Source organism: Podarcis pityusensis (genome assembly GCF_964106645.2).
Source record: "Podarcis pityusensis genome assembly, chromosome: 10".
In the NCBI taxonomy this organism is placed as follows: Eukaryota; Metazoa; Chordata; class Lepidosauria; order Squamata; family Lacertidae; genus Podarcis; species Podarcis pityusensis.
In genome coordinates this window covers 32,549,431-32,567,162 of record NC_138035.1, presented here as the reverse complement: position 1 = coordinate 32,567,162, position 17,732 = coordinate 32,549,431, and the positions used below count along the sequence as shown (strand labels likewise).

The 17,732-nt window shown below is 43.0% G+C and overlaps 2 protein-coding genes across 3 annotated transcripts in view; one reads left to right on the top strand and one right to left on the bottom strand.

Moving 5' to 3' along the window:
• XRCC6 (X-ray repair cross complementing 6) overlaps window positions 1-14,262 on the bottom strand; it is a 28,876-nt gene extending 14,614 nt beyond the window's left edge. The window contains exon 1 of one of the 2 annotated variants that reach the window (XM_080971900.1): window positions 14,129-14,262. The gene's annotated coding sequence lies outside the window, so the exon portion shown is untranslated. The remainder of the gene's footprint in view (window positions 1-14,128) is intronic. The other variant, XM_080971896.1, reaches the window with a different exon arrangement.
• Window positions 574-11,838, top strand: DESI1 (desumoylating isopeptidase 1). Its single transcript, XM_080971953.1, has 6 exons — window positions 574-923; window positions 4,205-4,226; window positions 4,666-4,735; window positions 6,022-6,131; window positions 6,751-6,873; window positions 8,784-11,838. The coding sequence occupies exons 1-6, from the start codon at window positions 833-835 to the stop codon at window positions 8,875-8,877; spliced, it is 510 nt and encodes a 169-aa protein (XP_080828079.1). The 5' UTR covers window positions 574-832; the 3' UTR covers window positions 8,878-11,838.
• Window positions 14,263-17,732: the final 3,470 nt, after the last annotated feature.

The following is a 17,732-nucleotide window of genomic DNA, read 5'->3' as shown; positions in this document are numbered from 1 at the left end:
CAAGCAGTGAAGGGCCACAAACCACTCTCCTAGACCAAGCGGGCCCTCCCAATATGCAACATGAAATGTAACGGCCTACTTGGCAATTAACAACTCTAAAAAGCAACAACAACAACAACACATCGTAATACGAAATAAATGAGAAAGAACAGGAATCCTACACTTATTCATTGTTTTCCGTGGGCTGTGCTCCTGGGGAGGGGGGAAAAGAGCCTAAAGGAACCAGGAATATCCTTGTTCAGACAATGGAATTCGATACTCTCTTCTTTCCTATTTCTATGGAACGGTTGGCAGCCTCAAGTTCGCTCGGAGGTCCTTTACGTCTCAGTTACATATTCAAGTCATGCCCCCTGCCCACCCCTGCGTTGAATAACCCCGCCCACCAGTCACTATGCAACCTGTTACTGCTCGGGAATGGCTATACGCTCCGCCCCTCTCCCGCCTCCTAACCAATCGCCCCGAAGAACTCTGCTCACATTGTCCTCGTCGATGCCCGCCCACATGGAACCAAACCACGCTCGCCCCCTGGCCCCGCCCCCCGGCTGCCTAGCGCCCTTCCCTCACAGAGGCGCCGTGACTGGCAACCTGGATTCGCCTTGTGGGGGCGGCGCATGCGTGCGGCGAACGTTCCCTTCCCCGCTGCCCTCCTCCCATCGCCTCTGTCCCCTTCTGTCAGTTGGCTGTCACCCGCCGCAGGAGCAGGAGCCGGGCCGGCTGGGCTCCCCGCTTTCCCGGCCCCCCGCCCACTAACCACCGTTACCACTGGCCTCGGTCAAGAGCTTCCTTCCCCGTCGCCCCCTCCGTCCTCTTTCTGTCGCCCTCCGCCAATGCCATGGACTCGCCCCCGATGCTGCACCCGGTGAAGCTCTACGTTTACGACCTGTCCAAGGGCATGGCTCGACGCCTCAGCCCCATCATGCTCGGTGAGAGGAGCCCCGGGGGGAGGGATGGAGAGACGACCCCGTCCGTCGCCTCGGTTTCTGTCAGATGATGCCTGGGGTGGGGGGAGAGGAAGCCTTTGCCCTCGTATTATTGGGGAAAGGGGTGGCTCAAATGGGAGGGGGGAGGGGACGGGCAGGGGTCCTACAGCCGGGGAGTGGGGAGGAAGTTGATGTGGGTCTTGATCCTTAACCGCCGTCTGTGTTATGTATATTAACGGGCGCCCTCCTCCTCCTCCCCCGCCCCCCGCACACATAGGTTACGTAAGAGGCTTCTTCGGGGCTTGGAGGGTGACCCGAAGGAACAGGGAAAGTGGTAATTTTACCTGTTCGCAATCCGAACAACTTTCTCTGTTTTCTCGTCCCAAAGGGGAGGTAGAGGGCTGGATGCACAACTCAAAGGTGGAGGGTAGACAGGGGTTACGTTAAGGAACAGCAGCAACTATACCCTTTCAACGTATCAGGGATGATATGCTGTACAGGATCTGCACTCACTTCCAGCGTACACTCCCACCGCCCCCCAGTAGTACGAATCACACTTGTCTTGTGCGTGTGCGGTAGTGGAGACAAAGTCTGCCCTGCCTCTAGGCTTAAGAATTGGTATACGGTATTTGTTTCCCCAACATAGTAACTGTCTGAATATTCATTAGGTCCATAATCATGGAAACCTTTTGTTGCAGAAGTACTATCCATGCACATTTTTGTCTTAATTCATGGAGGAGAAAGCTAGTAGAGGAAGTAAGGACTATTCTTAGTATTGCACAGAACAGTTAGGAGTTTGTGTCTGGATGAAAGGGCTGCTGGTCTAAATCATTTACTTCCTGGTATTAAGTAGTTCTAGATGCTTAGTCATAACAGATCTAACAAGCCTAGAGTACTTTAACTACTTTGCTATAAGTAATGCTTTTTATGTAGTTTAACTAAGAAAAGAATATAGGAGCAAAGCATTGGACTGCGTTATATAGTGTTTGAGAATATACTTCTTTTATCACATTCTTAGCTCTCCCTTCTATTTTTTCCTTAAATTTCTATCTCTGAAAGTTGTCCAGGGCACCAAACACCAAAGCAGTAAAACAATACAGTTAAAAATAAACTAAAAACATATTTAAAACACTTAGAAACATGTAAAGCATACCTACACGGTTAGTAATTGCAAAGTTACAAAGAACAATATTTTTAAGCCATCAAATGCCTGAGTAAACAGGAATGGTTTTAAAGTCCTCCTGAATGTTAGCAGTGAGGGAAACAGGCAAAACACATCAGGGAGGGCATTTCATAAAGGGGAAACAGCCACCCAAAAGGCTGTGTCATGGGTCATTCCCAACAAGGCAGCACCATCTTCAAGGGCAGCCCCACATTGCAGGAAGTCAGCAGAGCATGGACAACTGAATCCAGGCTATCCAGGAACAGCCATAACTTGTGAACCAACTGGGCATATGCATTCATAGACAAAGAAGCCACTTGAGACTCCAGTGACAAGTTAAGAGTCCAGGAGTTCTCCCAGGCTATGAACCTGTGCCTTCAGGGAGAGTGCAACCCCTCACAGAACAAGTTGTCCACCTAGTTCTTGGAGACAGAAACTGCTCACCCCACAGCACCTCCATCTTATCATGATTCAGCCTCGGTTTATTGACCCCCAACACTACCCAGACACAAGTGTCCAACATTTCTAGAGAGAATTCCTGGACACTTTCAGGAACAACCTGAAGAATATCACACAACCCTGAAAGTAGAGTATGATTGCTTTTTGATATTAAAGTAGGGGTATGCAAAGTTACCAGAAATTACTCCTTCAGACATGTGCCTGTATGCAGAGGAAGGCTCGCATACAAAAAGCAACATACATATTTTATACTTTTCTGAACATAACATTGTTCTGCAATTCCATTACAAAATTTATATTTCACTGCAAAAGTTCTGTTCGACAATAGGTCTGTCATGAGTTATGAGAGACAGGGGAGTTAAAGGACAACATTACAGAGATAGAAGCTTTTCATTTATACATACAGACTAGAAGTTTAGAATAATAGTTTGCGTCCTAAAATGAGTTAACTTAATGAAGCTCATTGAAGGAAATCTCTACATCTGAGTTTGCACTGTCACTATGAGCAAGGAAAGTTTCACAACAGATTTAGCCTGCATGGAATATAAGTACCTCCCACACTGAACTCTATTCTACTTAAGGCTGGGCTTTTGCTTTTATACTGCAGACTTAGGCAAGTTATTCTGCATTCTTTCCCAAGAAACAGGGGAAGTATATTTGTATGTGATAAATACACTAATTCCTTTTTCCAATAAATCTAGATTAAAAGGAGCCACTAGGTAACTGAATGAGAACTGATTCACACAGATAAGTGATTCCAATTTAATTTATACTGGTTTCAGCTATCTCTGTCTCTACCATCAAGCCAGTACAAGTATCCTAAATCTAAATCTGCAGCCTCATGTGTGTTGACACTTAGTATGAAGTGCACAGGCACAGGACTGAAGCCTCAGCAATATGTAGAGAATTGGGCAGGGGGGAATATTACTAGGATTTTCCCAGGTTAGAATTTTTTAAAAATGTACTTTCACTGTTATATTCAAACCTGATGTATTTTGAAGGTTAATATTAAAGATAGAGAAACTCCAAACTGCATGGTCAGAAGTGAATACAAAAAAGAGAGGAATAAATACTTTGTCGACTTACATGATTTGTACTATAAGAAAGGTTAACATTTACAATAAATCATCATGATAGAGTTTTACACAGCCTACCCAGGTCCCACCCATAATTTCTCTAGTAATTGTCATTCTAAATGGAAGTGAGAAGAACCACCTTTCAGAAGTTTACAAAAAGTTGCTCTGCCTGGTTATCTGGACATTCATATGCACTGCAGGCCAGTAACTGTTTGCAAGCCTGGCAAATCTGTAGTCCAATACATTAGTTATAGGACCTTTTGCAGCTCTTCTGAGCTGTTTGTAAAGTAAAACATGTTGCTTTCAAAAATTAGCACTTTGTCCTATTCAGAAAGTCTGAATTCTTCCCCTGTAATCATAAAACCCAGGGATTAGGGCACAAACTATTCCTAATTCCATCAAATACCAACTTTAGGGTGGGAGAGAACACTACAGTATTTTTCCTGCTTTTTCTTTTAGAAAGGCACTGTTATGAGTTTACGTGTAAGTGTATTCTAGGGAAATGTGAATTGATAGCCATGGAAGGCGAGTAACAGATTGCAGCATGCAAACTGAGTTGCTGATGGTGCTTTTCTTTTTATATGCAGGTAAGCAGTTGGATGGCATTTGGTGAGTAGCTAGACTTAACATTAATTGATGTTTTCATAGCATAAAACATTTCCACAATTATGTACTTCACAAACTTATTTCATGAGTGTTCGGGAAAGTAGCAACACCAAATTAGGCCGTGTTATTAGGTGCTTTGCATGGTCCTTTCAATGCTGGATGGTGGCGCCTCACTTTTTGGAGTAAGGGCTCATTCACATGCTTTCTAGGCATTTTTATTAGAGACTCATTAATTATTTTCACAATTTGTAAGGACAGAAAATGCTGTCTGAAATTAGGTAAGGATCTGTTTTTTTGTTTTTCAGTAGTCTTCCTAAACAGATTGATATAGGACTATATGAGGCTAGAGGCTGCAGGTAACTTTTAGTCTTGGTTATGTTTAATCTCTGGTGTATCTCACTACATAAATGTTTCTACCTGTCTTGTTTGCCACCCCCTTCAGGCACACTTCCATAGTTGTTCACAGGGATGAGTTCTTCTATGGTAGTGGTGGGATCGCCAGTTGTCCACCTGTAAGTCTTGGAACTTCTTTTCTATACCTACTTTTTCCTCTCTTATTTTTCCCATTTTTTTTTTTGGTTGATCTGTTTCTGTATCCCATTCAGAAAAATAGCAAGTAACTGGAATATTTAGTGCATTATGACCAGCTTTCGAACATCCAGTACATCATGCTCTAAAGCAAGGGTGGGGAAGCTCTAGCTCACAGGCTCCTCAGTTGGCCTGAGATGCGATTTCAGCCAAGACACACCCACTTGCCAAACACCTGGTCATATAGGACGTCAGGTGTTGGGTAGGTAAAGATGGGGCTTCAACAAAAGGGACTAGCAGGCACTGCTGAACAACCTTTTTCACAGCGCTTCCCAGGCGTCCAACAGTCAGTTGATTGGCAGAACTTCAGAAATGCGGTTCAAGGTACTTTGCAAGCCCAGTACTTAGCACATGGAAATCACTCCACAAGGGGCAGCACAAGCTTCCTTTGGAAAGAAAAAATAAATGCGCCATTTTTAAAAGGAGCATTTATTTTATTTCCAAAGGAAGTTGTATTCAAAGCACTTCAAACAGCCTTCGCTGCAGAGGAGATGGTCCAGTTTTAGGAACATTTCCCTCTCTGCAGAGACTTCAAAGGGACTCCCTCTAATCAAAAATCAGCTGACTGTTAGTTAGAAGGAGCTTATTTCAAGGTGCTCCCAGTGCCAATCATTGGCACTGAAGGGATATATTGAAAAGAGGCTGTTTTAACCGTTGATCAGCTAATCATTTTTTACAGCAACTTTTTTAACTTTGACATGTGTCAGTCACCTGAAGTCTTTATTATGTCAGGTGATTGACAGGTAGATGTCCCAACCCACCTATTAAAGTTGGTCCATGATTGGGGGAAGATAAATATCTAGGCCATTAGCAGGATCCAGTTCCCTACCCCCGCTCTAAACCATTTATTCAATCAAACTTGATGTAATTTTAATGTATAGTAAAACTGAAATGCTTTCCTTGCATAGCTGATACTGAGGTCCTAAATTCCCCTTAATCCACAATTTTTAAAGCTGATTTGTAGGCAACAGAGTAGGAATCAAATTTGGTTTATCTTTTTCCTTCTGTTCACCACCTCCAAACTGAGTATGTACAAGAGTCCTTCTGGAACTTGACTGCTATAAGCTCTTACTAGTGTTTTGGGAAATATGGTAATTGATGTAAGCAATTGGGGGGAAATGCAGAAATATTTCAGCATTATATATTCCCCATAGGAGGCTGGTAAATTGTTCTTGGTGTCTGAATATCTTCCTGCATATGCACTTCACAGGGTGGGACTCTGCTTGGGCCCCCAGACTCTATTGTAGACCTGGGATGCTCAGAAGTTTCAGAAGAGCTGTTCTTGGAATACTTGTCCTCATTGGGTGAATCTATATTCCGGTGAGAGAATTCTGCTTTGTTTCTATTCTAATATTCTGGTGACTGCATGTAATTCCTGTTGATAGGGATGCCCATGCCCCTTCCTGCCAAGCTGCTTCACTATTGAGTTATGGTTAGTTTAATATAGAATTGTGTCATAATCTTAGAATGGTAAGTGAGTTCTAAATAGTTTCTGTACTTCAATACACAACTGAGATGCACTTCAATACACAACTGCATGTAGATTGAAGTCCCAACACTCTTTGTGTATTAAAATGTGATTTGGAGGAGAAAGGATTTTTAGTGGAGAAGCAGTTGGGGGATGGAATGCTTAACTCATTTCCTGCTTGTAGCCTTTCCATTCCAGATTCCCAAATAGGCAAATATACATTTGGAAGCAAATGAAGAGAGGCCAATTTCATGTGAAGTTGCAAGCAGGAAACAAGTTAAATATCACCTTTAGCTTTTCCATTTGACATTCCCCCTGCATAGCTGCTCTTAACACAGGTCTGAGTGTTATGGGGTGAATTAGCTTTACACACACACACGCACATATTCCTGTAATCCCTCTGAAAGAGGTCAGTCTTGCTATATTCATTCATTATTATTCTTTCTGAACTTCTTTTTCTTGGGGTCACAGAGGAGAGGCTTATAACCTTTTTGACCATAACTGCAATACATTCAGCAATGAAGTGGCACAATTCTTGACAGGGAGGAAGATCCCTTCCTACATCACTGACCTTCCATCTGAAGTTCTTGCAACGTAAGTAGAGTCCTCTTTTTTATTACATCCATATTATTGATGCCAAATTTAACAGCCATGGCTTTTCAGGAATACTGAGGACATGGCACAGATTTTACTAACTTGGAATACAGATATACCTTTCAGACTGACTTGCAACCAAATGACACTAAGATCTAAACTATGATAAACACCCTTTTCCAAAAAAGCAGTCTGCAGCTGATAGCAGTTATTTTGAAAACAAAGCAACTGCAGGGCCCCATTCCAGAACATTTTCCCGATCAATATTGGGGGTCTGTGTTGGTTTCCTCCATGGCTTCTATTTGCCCCTGGAGGTGATGTTTGCAATAAACAGCACTTTCAGGGACGGTTATTTGTCACAGGAAACCAGGGCAGGGCCCTAATCTGTTTGAGGTCCTTGTGGCTGCTTTTTCATCAAAATAAAAGTGGCTGGTTTAAGCATGCTTCTAAAAAGCATGCTTATTGTAACATGTTGTTTAAGCCTAAAAGGGGTACTGTTTCATCTCAGTTAATGTAATTCTCTAAAGAGCCATCACAACTTTTAGGACTTTGGCCACTTTATAAAAAAAACAAGTTGTGGGGGCAGGTGGCAGAGAAACAATAGTAGGAGATCTTACCAAAGTTATTTTTGAAGTGACTTACTCAAAACGCTGTGGAAACATAGCAGTGGCTGGAGATGAACCTTGGACTTCTTTGGACATGAAACTTGTTGGAACATGTGGTTGTTAGTTGCATTAGTTAAGAGTATTGTCAGTTTTCAGTCCTGTCTATCTTTGGGCTGGACTAGCTCACAAGCATTACAAGCATTGCATTGCTTTGAAAAGTACATCTGTAGAAGGTTCAGTGGGTTACGCACCCTGTTATGTGTCTAAAAAAAGCTAAAGGGACCCCTGACCATTAGGTCCAGTCATGACCGACTCTGGGGTTGTGGTGCTCATCTCGCTTTATTGGCTGAGGGAGCCGGCGTACAGCTTCCGGGTCATGTGGCCAGCATGACTAAGCCGCTTCTGGTGAACCAGAGCAGTGCACGGAAACTCCGTTTACCTTCCCGCTGGAGCGGTACTTATTTATCTACTTGCACTTTGACGTGCTTTTGAATTGCTAGGTTGGCAGGAGCAGGGACTGAGCAACGGGAGCTCACCTCGTCGTCTGGATTCAAACCACTAACCTTCTGATCGGCAAGTCCTAGGCTCTGTGGTTTAACCCACAGCGCCACCCGCATCCCCGTTATGTATCTAGGCTCATCTAAAACATAGCCATGGAAAGTAGATGCAGCATGCAGTTTGACACAAATATTCCCCAATATGGCTTGCAATATGGGAGAATGCTGGAACACAATTCTCAGCATATTACATTGCCAGCTGTGGCCTAAATGGAGAGGTGCAACACCCCATACCTGTTGCAGTGGAGACTGGGGCATAACTTTAGGCTCACAGGTACCTGACACCACAGCAACATGCAGCTTATGTTCTATGCTCCAGCAGCCAATACTACACTGCAAGCAACCCTGGGGCTCTGTAGTTTGGGATGGCAACATGTTTTTGAGTAATGCACACCAACCCAGACATTTATGCCGCTACAACCAAGAGACACAGATGGTCCACCCCCAGCCCTAAAGGTGGACTTGACAAAGAATTGCTTCTGTGCCACTGTACTTCGAGGTGTTACAAGTGAGGCCTGTGCTGATCTCCTTTACACTCCATCTGTTTTGCCGATGGATGAAATAGTGGCATGGGCTCGGCTCAGCTCATGTATCATTTTATAGGAACATCCTTAGTAGTTTGCCTTCATTCTTCTCAATAAGCAGCATGTTTTTAATTTTAGTTGAGAACCTATTTGTGTTCAGAGTGCTTGGAAAACTTAAATTCTCTTTTCCCCAACCATCCCTTATGTCTTTCTTGTGGCTTCAGACCTTTTGGACAAGCTCTACGGCCTCTCCTCGACTCTATTCAGATCCAGCCACCTGGAGGAAATAATTTCAGCAGGCATAATGGACAGAGCTAGCATACCTGGTGGAAAGTGCCTCAATTCACCACGGCATTTACTTTTTAAACTCCAGTGTACCAGATTCCTATCTTATCATTCATGCCAGCATTAACAGCAAGATGGTGCGCCAGACTTTCCAGGGAGAGCATTTACTGGATTGCATGTGATACAATGCTACCGGGAAAAAATGGTCATAAAGTCAAATAGCATATTTACTTACTAAATTTGTTTTTGTCTTGGTTATGTTTGGGTGCTTTTGAAATATCCCTTGCTGAGAAAGTGGAGATTAGGAAACCCATTGCACAACTTAAGTAATGCGAGTGGCACCGAGTATGCTAGTCTAAGCCATTCCTCCCAAGACTTGCTTATTTTCATTACCCTTGTTACAGTGTATTTCTGGCAGAAATAACCCAAAAGGTGTGAGTCTTGCAACACTGAAGTTCCTAATACTAACTCATTGCTAAGCTTGAATGTTTTAATTCTTTTGTAGGAGGGGATAAGCTAAAAACAGTCATTGTAAACTAATTTCTGTCTTAATTTGATAATATAGGTTAGTTCCTTTATGGCAGTAATCTCTACGGTAAACTACTGAATGGATTTCTAATTCTGGGTAGGAGTGACTGCAAGACATTCAAGTCTTGCAATACCTAAACTTGACTGGAGACTGTGTATGTTCTTTCCACTGTCAGGTGAGATCATTTTTAGCCCTATGTGAAGAAAAATGTGTTAGAATTGGGATCTCACCTCCTCAGCAGTCTGCCCATGTTAAACAGAAAAGTATGTAAACAGAAAAGTCTGTTTGATTACATACCTTCCATCACAATTATTTCTTTAAGGTAAGACATAGGCTGTTAATTGCTAAATAATAGCTGCTCTGGAATGAAGTCCAAAACCAGTATTATCACCGACTATTTAAGGAAGAGAGAGCTTGGTTCTCAAACTAGACATGTCTTAAGAACATGATTGAAAAATATTTGCTTGGACTGACCATGTCATGTTTGTTCAGTGGTTAGGAACTTTTCCCACTCCATGGTCTCAATCTGGATCAGGAGCCCCTGCAGCTGCTTTTGCAAACAAAGAGACACAGTCAGTCTAAGTACATTTCTGAACCATCTGCTTAAAAGTCACATATAGTCCAAAACATCATGTCTTCCAGATTTTTTGAAGATTATATTTGGAGGGTCATCTATTCAGGAACGGAAGCAAAAGGATCATTCTTTCCCCTCCTTTTCTCTTCCCTCTCAAGAGCATTTTCAAGGAAGCATTATGGAACAATAGCTGCTACCATTTGAAAATGCCCTGTCTGCCTAATAAAGGCCTTCCCCAAATTCAGCATGATCAATTCATTATTGAATACCAATTAACTCTGAAAGGGCTATGTCCTTTCTTTTTTTAACAATAGGCTGATTCCCCGCCCCCCCCCCCCCCATAAATTAATGCTCCTGAAAGATGCACAGTGGAAAGCTATAATTTTCTGTTCATACATGGCAGGAACAGGGGGACTCTGTTAATGCTCAGTCATAATATTAACATGTACCCTAAAATACAGCAGTATTCAATAATTTGTTAATCTAAAATACAACCCTAAACAAGCAGCTAGATTACCATTTGGGAAGATGGTGTGTATGCCTTTAGGTTGAGGCAGCAGGAAAGGCTACTCTCTTGCCCCATGCCACCACCATTCATCTCTTCTCTGGTATTAAATTCTTCCAATGGCAGGCAGTAAAGGAAGGGATGAAGAGAGTGGTGAAGGAATTGGGTAACCTCCTCTGCTGCTTCAGAACCTTTGGACAAGATCTCCAGATTGCCACCTGGCAACCTCATGTTTTCTGCTGGTAGCATTTAAAACCTGTTTTGATGGCCATTTCTATGTGTGAAGTAGGGTAGCAGTAAATTTGGTCCTGAATGTTCTTTCAATAGATCATCTTCTGCTTGTAAAAACACACTTGTCTCCCCTCGTTTATTGCAGTGGATAGGGGTTTGTGGTAGGAGAGAAAAACAGCAAGTCTAGTAACCATTAAAAAACCATCCTGCTGAAGGTTGCCAGAGCACTGAACAGTCTATACTTAAGTTTTTTTCTTCCATTTCTACAACCACAACCAAAGCTTATTTATTTCCTACTTGAGTCCATAGAGTTCAGTGGAACATACTTTGCAGTAAGCATGTTTTAGGTTTTCACCTTGAGAAATGCCAGCAGTTTGTTTTTACCTTTGTGTATCATAAGCATTCCTTCTATTCTATTTCTTCCTACATGCCTTTCTCCAGCTGACTGGTGCATCTGGCCAGATGGAGAAGTGGAATAAGTCCTGGAACTTACTTGACCACCCTTCCAAGCACTTTCCTTCCCACAATTTCAGGAATGTGCAGTGTGATCTGGTGTATGTTTACTCAGAAGTAAGTCCCACTGATTTCAATGGGCCTTACTCCCAAGCAAGTACATATAGGATTGCAGCTTTGGACATCTTCACTGGGACTGAAAGTAGTTGATGCCTTTTGCATTATGGAACCTAATTTGTCCCCCGCTGCTGTTTCCAGTAAAGAGATGAGCCTGTTTCTGTTCTGTAATGTGTGTGGGCTCTTTCTTCACTTGTGTGCAATAATGATTAGAGCCTCTGCATCTAGAGAAGTTCTAGAAGAAGCTGCATTTTAGGACATAAATTATCCAGTTGTATCTTCTACCCTCTACCAGTTAACATGGCTGAGTATGGATATTCCATAGTCAAGGGCTTGTTTTAAAATGATTAGACAGGACAGCCATGTTCACACGCAGCATTCCACTCAGTCCCATGTATTTATAAAAAATGAAACATGTATATGTGTGTAAATGGATAGATACACTTGTAGCCTAAACTGGCTGACAGTGGGCAGGGGAACCTGAATCCGCTCTTGTATAAGAGCAGAGTCTTGGTCCAAGTGATGGATCTGTCATTTCTGGGGATTCCGTTTTGCCATTTTATAAAATAAAGCCTTTGCCAGAAATGAGTGTGGTCTCTTTCTTTTTTTGTTTTATCATCACTGTTCCTGTTTACCTTAATAGATAATAGTATGGAATGGTACTGTACTATACAAGTTATAGCATTTATTATATAATTATTAACCCCCGTCACCCTAAGGTCCCAGGGTGGGTTGCAATATTAAAAACATTATTAAAAACAAATCAAACCAACAGTTTAGGGAAAAGAGCAGGGGTAGAGTCTACTACTCCCGTCATCCCTGGCCATTGGCCATACCATCTGGGACTGATGAGATTATCTAGGCCTTCTTAATAGGAAGATGCTTGTCTGGAAAAGGGGCCTCAGAAGCCTGAGGTAGAAAAAAATTCCATGACTCAGAAGGTAGCTATAGCTCCTAATCGTTTCCCATCATTCACAGAAGAGCAACAATTAGAATGAATTATGAAGAACAAATGGTCAGGGGTCCCTTTACCTTTACCTATGAAGAGCAAATACATGCAAATATAACATGACAGTGCAGAACTTGGGATATTTTAGCTCTGAATTTGTTGCATGCGTACATACATGTGGAATAACCCAAAGCCTTAGAATCTAAGGCTTAGACTAAGGGAGCCGAAGCTCCAGTCTCATCATATCCTTCGTAAAATATTCCTGATGCACATAAGATGCCACAGTGGAGGAATACTGTGCTCTTCTAGCCAATATAAAAATGGTACGAAAGCTGTGTAAAGAGCTACATAGTGGCCCAAGTAGATTGAGTGAAGCAGAAAGATTATGGCTGACCAGGAGATGAACGTAATGTTAGCAATAAATTTGTCACAACTATGACGGCTTTTAAAACCCCAGCTAGGTAGAATGCCAACTAATTTCTTACAATACATTACCATTAGGTGGCACTAGCAGGTGCCTGTTCTTAGTTCTTCAGACCTTTAACATATTGGTCCTTAAACTAGAAGTTACCCACATTTGCATGGGAACATAATTTATTCCTACTTTTAATTAGGAAAAGTAGCTTCAGAAGGCAATGATTTTCAGTGGACAAGGAGTGTGGGTGGCTGGCACGCCATCTATGGGGAGCGAGTCCCCCAAAAAAATTCAATGAGGGGGCCGGGCCCCCTCAATATTCCGCAGTCAGGCGCCATTGGGCCCTCCCACAGCTGCAATGGGCTTTGTCGGGCCCTCCCATGGCTGCAACTAAGCCCCATCAGGCCTTGCGCCAGGCCCCATTGGGCCTCCTCCCACCATGTGACATCACGTGCACCACACACGATGTCACACACATGCACTGGACTCCCCCAATGTTGGGCAGAACCCGGCGCACCTGGTGGGTGGTTAAACCTTTCCACAGATGCCCTTTTCCTACTGCCGCAACACCCTCCAGCCTTCTGTCTGCTTAGACCAGAAGTAGCTAATGTGTGAACCCCTGACTCACATTGGGCTACAACTCACATCATCCCTGACATGCTGGCTGGAGCTAATGGGAGTTCAACAAGCTTTGGAGGGCCAAAAGTTTCCTATCCCACTGCAATGCTGATTCCATTTCTGTCCTGCTTGTAGGCAAGAGACTAGAAGGACTGGTCCCTCAAATGATTTAATCTAATCAAACTAAATTTACCCACTGCCTCTCCTGATGTACATACTTTAGGCAGACAGAACTGAACATCACCTGCATATTGATGTTCTCTCTCAGTGGCTTCATATAGATTTTTAAATAGCACAGAATCTTTGTGAGGCCCACAGCAAAATGCTATGCAGTTGTTCCCCAGAACTACCTCTTGGTACCAGACACAAATGGAAACAGAAACACTGCACCATTGTGCCTCCTACAGCTAATTCATATGGCTACTTCAGGAGGATACAATGATAAATGAAATCTAAACCCACTGAGAGGTTCAGCAGAATCAACAATTGCATTCCCCCTGTGTCTATCCCAGAATAGGGATATCAGGATAACCAGGGTGATTTGGGCACCAAAGCCAGACCTGAAACCTGCTTGAAATAGGTATAAAATCAGTTTCCTCCAAGAGTCCTAGAATCATATATGGTCAACACCCAAAAAGGGGGGTATTAGTGACCATAATTAGTGATAATTATTAACTTCCTCAAGGTTAGAGAAGTTTTTTAAAGGAATGGTGGGGCTACTGCTTCCTTCAAGTGGTATTAGCTTGTGTTGTTGCTTTTCGCTCTGAAGCCCAAAGCTCATTTCCACTGCCACTGGCATTTGTATTGCCTAAAGTTAGCTTCTCCCAGATAATATCAGCCCATATTATGATCTCTGGTCTCAGCAGGAGGTGCAAATCAAGTATCAAACTCACCTCTCAGCTTCTGTTCTCTCTTGAACATCAGAGAATTATGGTTGTGACAAAAACCGTATCACCTTCATACATCCTTGCACAAGTTCAGCCTTGGTAAAGGTGGTAAAATGGATGTGCATTTCTCTCTCCTAGGTTACAGAGGAGCAAAGGGATCCTGACTTTCTCACTAAGCGGCTGTATAGTGTTGACGCATTCAGAATCACCCGGGACTGTGGCTGGCTTTTTGCCAAGCTCAGCTTCATTAAGGTGCAATAGCAAATATCCGCAGAGAGAGTTATAATGGCCATCCTGCGCCCTTTCCATATTTAGTAACTCTGAACTTGGTTCCTTAGTGCTCAGCCTTCGTTTCTCAGATATCTGTCAGAGTGAGATTCCGTAGACAAAAAAAAAAAAGTTCTGTGGGGGAAAATAGGGTATCCCAGAAACTTTCAGCACCCATAACAAAGTACAGTTCCTAAGATTCTTTGAGGGAAGACAAAATTGTTAAAGTGGTATCACAGTACTTTAACTTTATGCTGCGGATATCCCCTGGCAATAAAAATAGAATAAAAGTAAAGAGCTAACAATTTGCAGGCCTGTCATGAAACTCAGGGTCTGCTGCTTAAAATATCTGGTTCACAAGGCCTAGTGGTCCAGTTTTGCCTATGGCCCATACTTGTTTTTAAAAAATCTCTTATTTATTCAGATTTGGTATTTTCTTAACACACATATTTCAGATAAATTTTAAATAGTTCCTTAATGGACACAGGTTCCCGATGAAGTGCTATCACTAAATCTTTGAAATGAAATGTCTGCTTAATTTTGAATTTTTAGCAATTCTGTTCCTGCACCCACACATGGGATGCCTTTGCGCTATAATCATTCTAAGAACTTTCCACTTGCAACACCGCAGACTGAGTGGCTGCCTTTGGTCAGGCCACCAGTTTGAAGCAAGTCAAGCCTCAATTCCCTTCTGTAAAATAAATGGGAAAGATAAAACTGAGCTTAGCCAATCTAGTATTTTTTATAAAAAAAAAAACCATACAGAGCAGCATTAAAAGGTATGTAGCAGAAAGAGATAAAAAGGGACTTATTTTTATTTATTTCATAAAATTGATATACCGCTTGATTGTAGAAAACCTCAAGGCAGTTAACAAAAAGTTTTTGTGGACTAACATCTGTTTAGAAACCCTGCTGCAATTCACAGCTTGACCTATCCCAACTACACACTTGCTTGGGCACGGCAAGCAATTTTAAATGCAGCAGTGAAGGAGCTTGCAATCATAAAGGCATGCTCCAGAATACATTGCAACATTGCAGAAAATGATGTGCACAATGATGTCAGACCTCACCTGGAGTACTGTGTCCAGTTCTGGGCACCACACTCCAACCCTCTGAAGTTGCATGTGACCCTGGAATGATCCTAGAGCTATGCATGCAGCTAAACGTTCTGTGCCTTCTCTGGCCACTTCCAAGACCATAACATAGAAGAGCGATGACAGGTGAAAGATATCACACTAGCCTGAGCACTTGGAAATCATGGCTGGTACTGAGCTTTGTGCCTCCTCTCTTGAGGCATTGTGCCCTGTGCCCCATTCCCCATCCGAACCAAGATTATAGCCCTGTTGGCATCCAAAAGGGAATATGGTGACCATTCATGCTTTTTAAAAAGTTTCAAAATAATGTCCCAATAACTTAATCTTAGGGACACGGGTGGCGCTGTGGGTTAAACCACGGAGCCTAGGACTTAGAATCATAGAATCATAGAGTTGGAAGAGACCACAAGGGCCATCGAGTCCAACCCCCTGCCAAGCAGGAAACACCATCAGAGCACTCCTGACATATGGTTGTCAAGCCTCTGCTTAAAGACCTCCAAAGAAGGAGACTCCACCACACTCCTTGGCAGCAAATTCCACTGTCAAACAGCTCTTACTGTCAGGAAGTTCTTCCTAATGTTTAGGTGGAATCTTCTTTCTTGTAGTTTGGATCCATTGCTCTGTGTCCGCTTCTCTGGAGCAGCAGAAAACAACCTTTCTCCCTCCTCTATGTGACATCCTTTTATATATTTGAACATGGCTATCATATCACCCCTTAACCTCCTCTTCTCCAGGCTAAACATGCCCAGCTCCCTTAGCCGTTTCTCATAAGGCATCGTTTCCAGGCCTTTGACCATTTTGGTTGCCCTCCTCTGGACACGTTCCAGTTTGTCAGTGTCCTTCTTGAACTGTGGTGCCCAGAACTGGACACAGTACTCCAGGTGAGGTCTGACCAGAGCAGAATACAGTGGCACTATTACTTCCCTTGATCTAGATGCTATACTCCTATTGATGCAGCCCAGAATTGCATTGACTTTTTTGGCTGCCGCGTCACACTGTTGGCTCATTTCAAGTTTGTGGTCAACCAAGACTCCTAGATCCTTTTCACATGTACTGCTCTCAAGCCAGGTGTCACCCATCTTGTATTTGTGCCTCTCATTTTTTTTGCCCAAGTGCAATACTTTACATTTCTCCCTGTTAAAATTCATCTTGTTTGTTTTGGCCCAGTTCTCTAATCTGTCAAGGTCGTTTTGAAGTGTGATCCTGTCCTCTGGGGTGTTAGCCACCCCTCCCAGTTTGGTGTCATCTGCAAATTTGATCAGGATGCCCTTGAGTCCATCATCCAAGTCGTTGATAAAGATGTTGAATAAGACCGGGCCCAAGACAGAACCCTGTGGCACCCCACTAGTCACTCTTCTCCAGGATGAAGAGGAACCATTGATGAGCACCCTTTGGGTTCGGTCAGTCAGCCAGTTACAAATCCACTGAGTGGTAGCATAGTCAAGACCGCATTTTACCAGCTTCTTTACAAGAATATCATGGGGCACCTTGTCAAATGCCTTGCTGAAATCAAGGTAGGCTACATCCACTGCGTTCCCTTCATCTACCAGGCTTGTAATTCTGTCAAAAACCGAGATCAGGTTAGTCTGACATGACTTATTTTTCAGAAATCCATGCTGACTATTGGTGATCACAGCATTCCTTCTAGGTGCTCACAGACTGTTTGCTTAATGATCTGCTCCAGAATCTTCCCTGGTATTGATGTCAGACTGACTGGGCGGTAATTATTTGGGTCCTCTCTTTTCCCCTTTTTGAAAATAGGGACAACATTTGCCCTCCTCCAGTCTGCCGGGACTTCGCCTGTTCTCCAGGAATTCTCAAAGATGACTGCCAGTGTTTCTGAGATCCCATCTGCCAGTTCTTTTAATACTCTTGGATGCAGTTCATCTGGCCCTGGAGACTTGAATACATCTAAACTAGCCAAGTATTCTTGTACTATCTCCTTAGTTATTCTGGGCTGTGTTTCCTCTGCTGAATCATTTGTTCCAAATTCTTCAGGTCGGGCATTGTTTTCTTTATCGGAGAAGACTGAGGCAAAGAAGGCATTGAGGAGTTCAGCCTTTTCTGTGTCCCCTGTTTGCATTTCACCGTCTTCTCCTCTGAGTGACCCCACTGTTTCTTTGTTCTTCCTTTTGCTACGAACATACCCATAAAAGCCTTTTTTGTTGCTTTTAACCTCTCTAGCAAGCCTGAGTTAATTCTGTGCTTTAGCTTTTCTGACTTTGTGTCTACACGTGCTGGCTATTTGT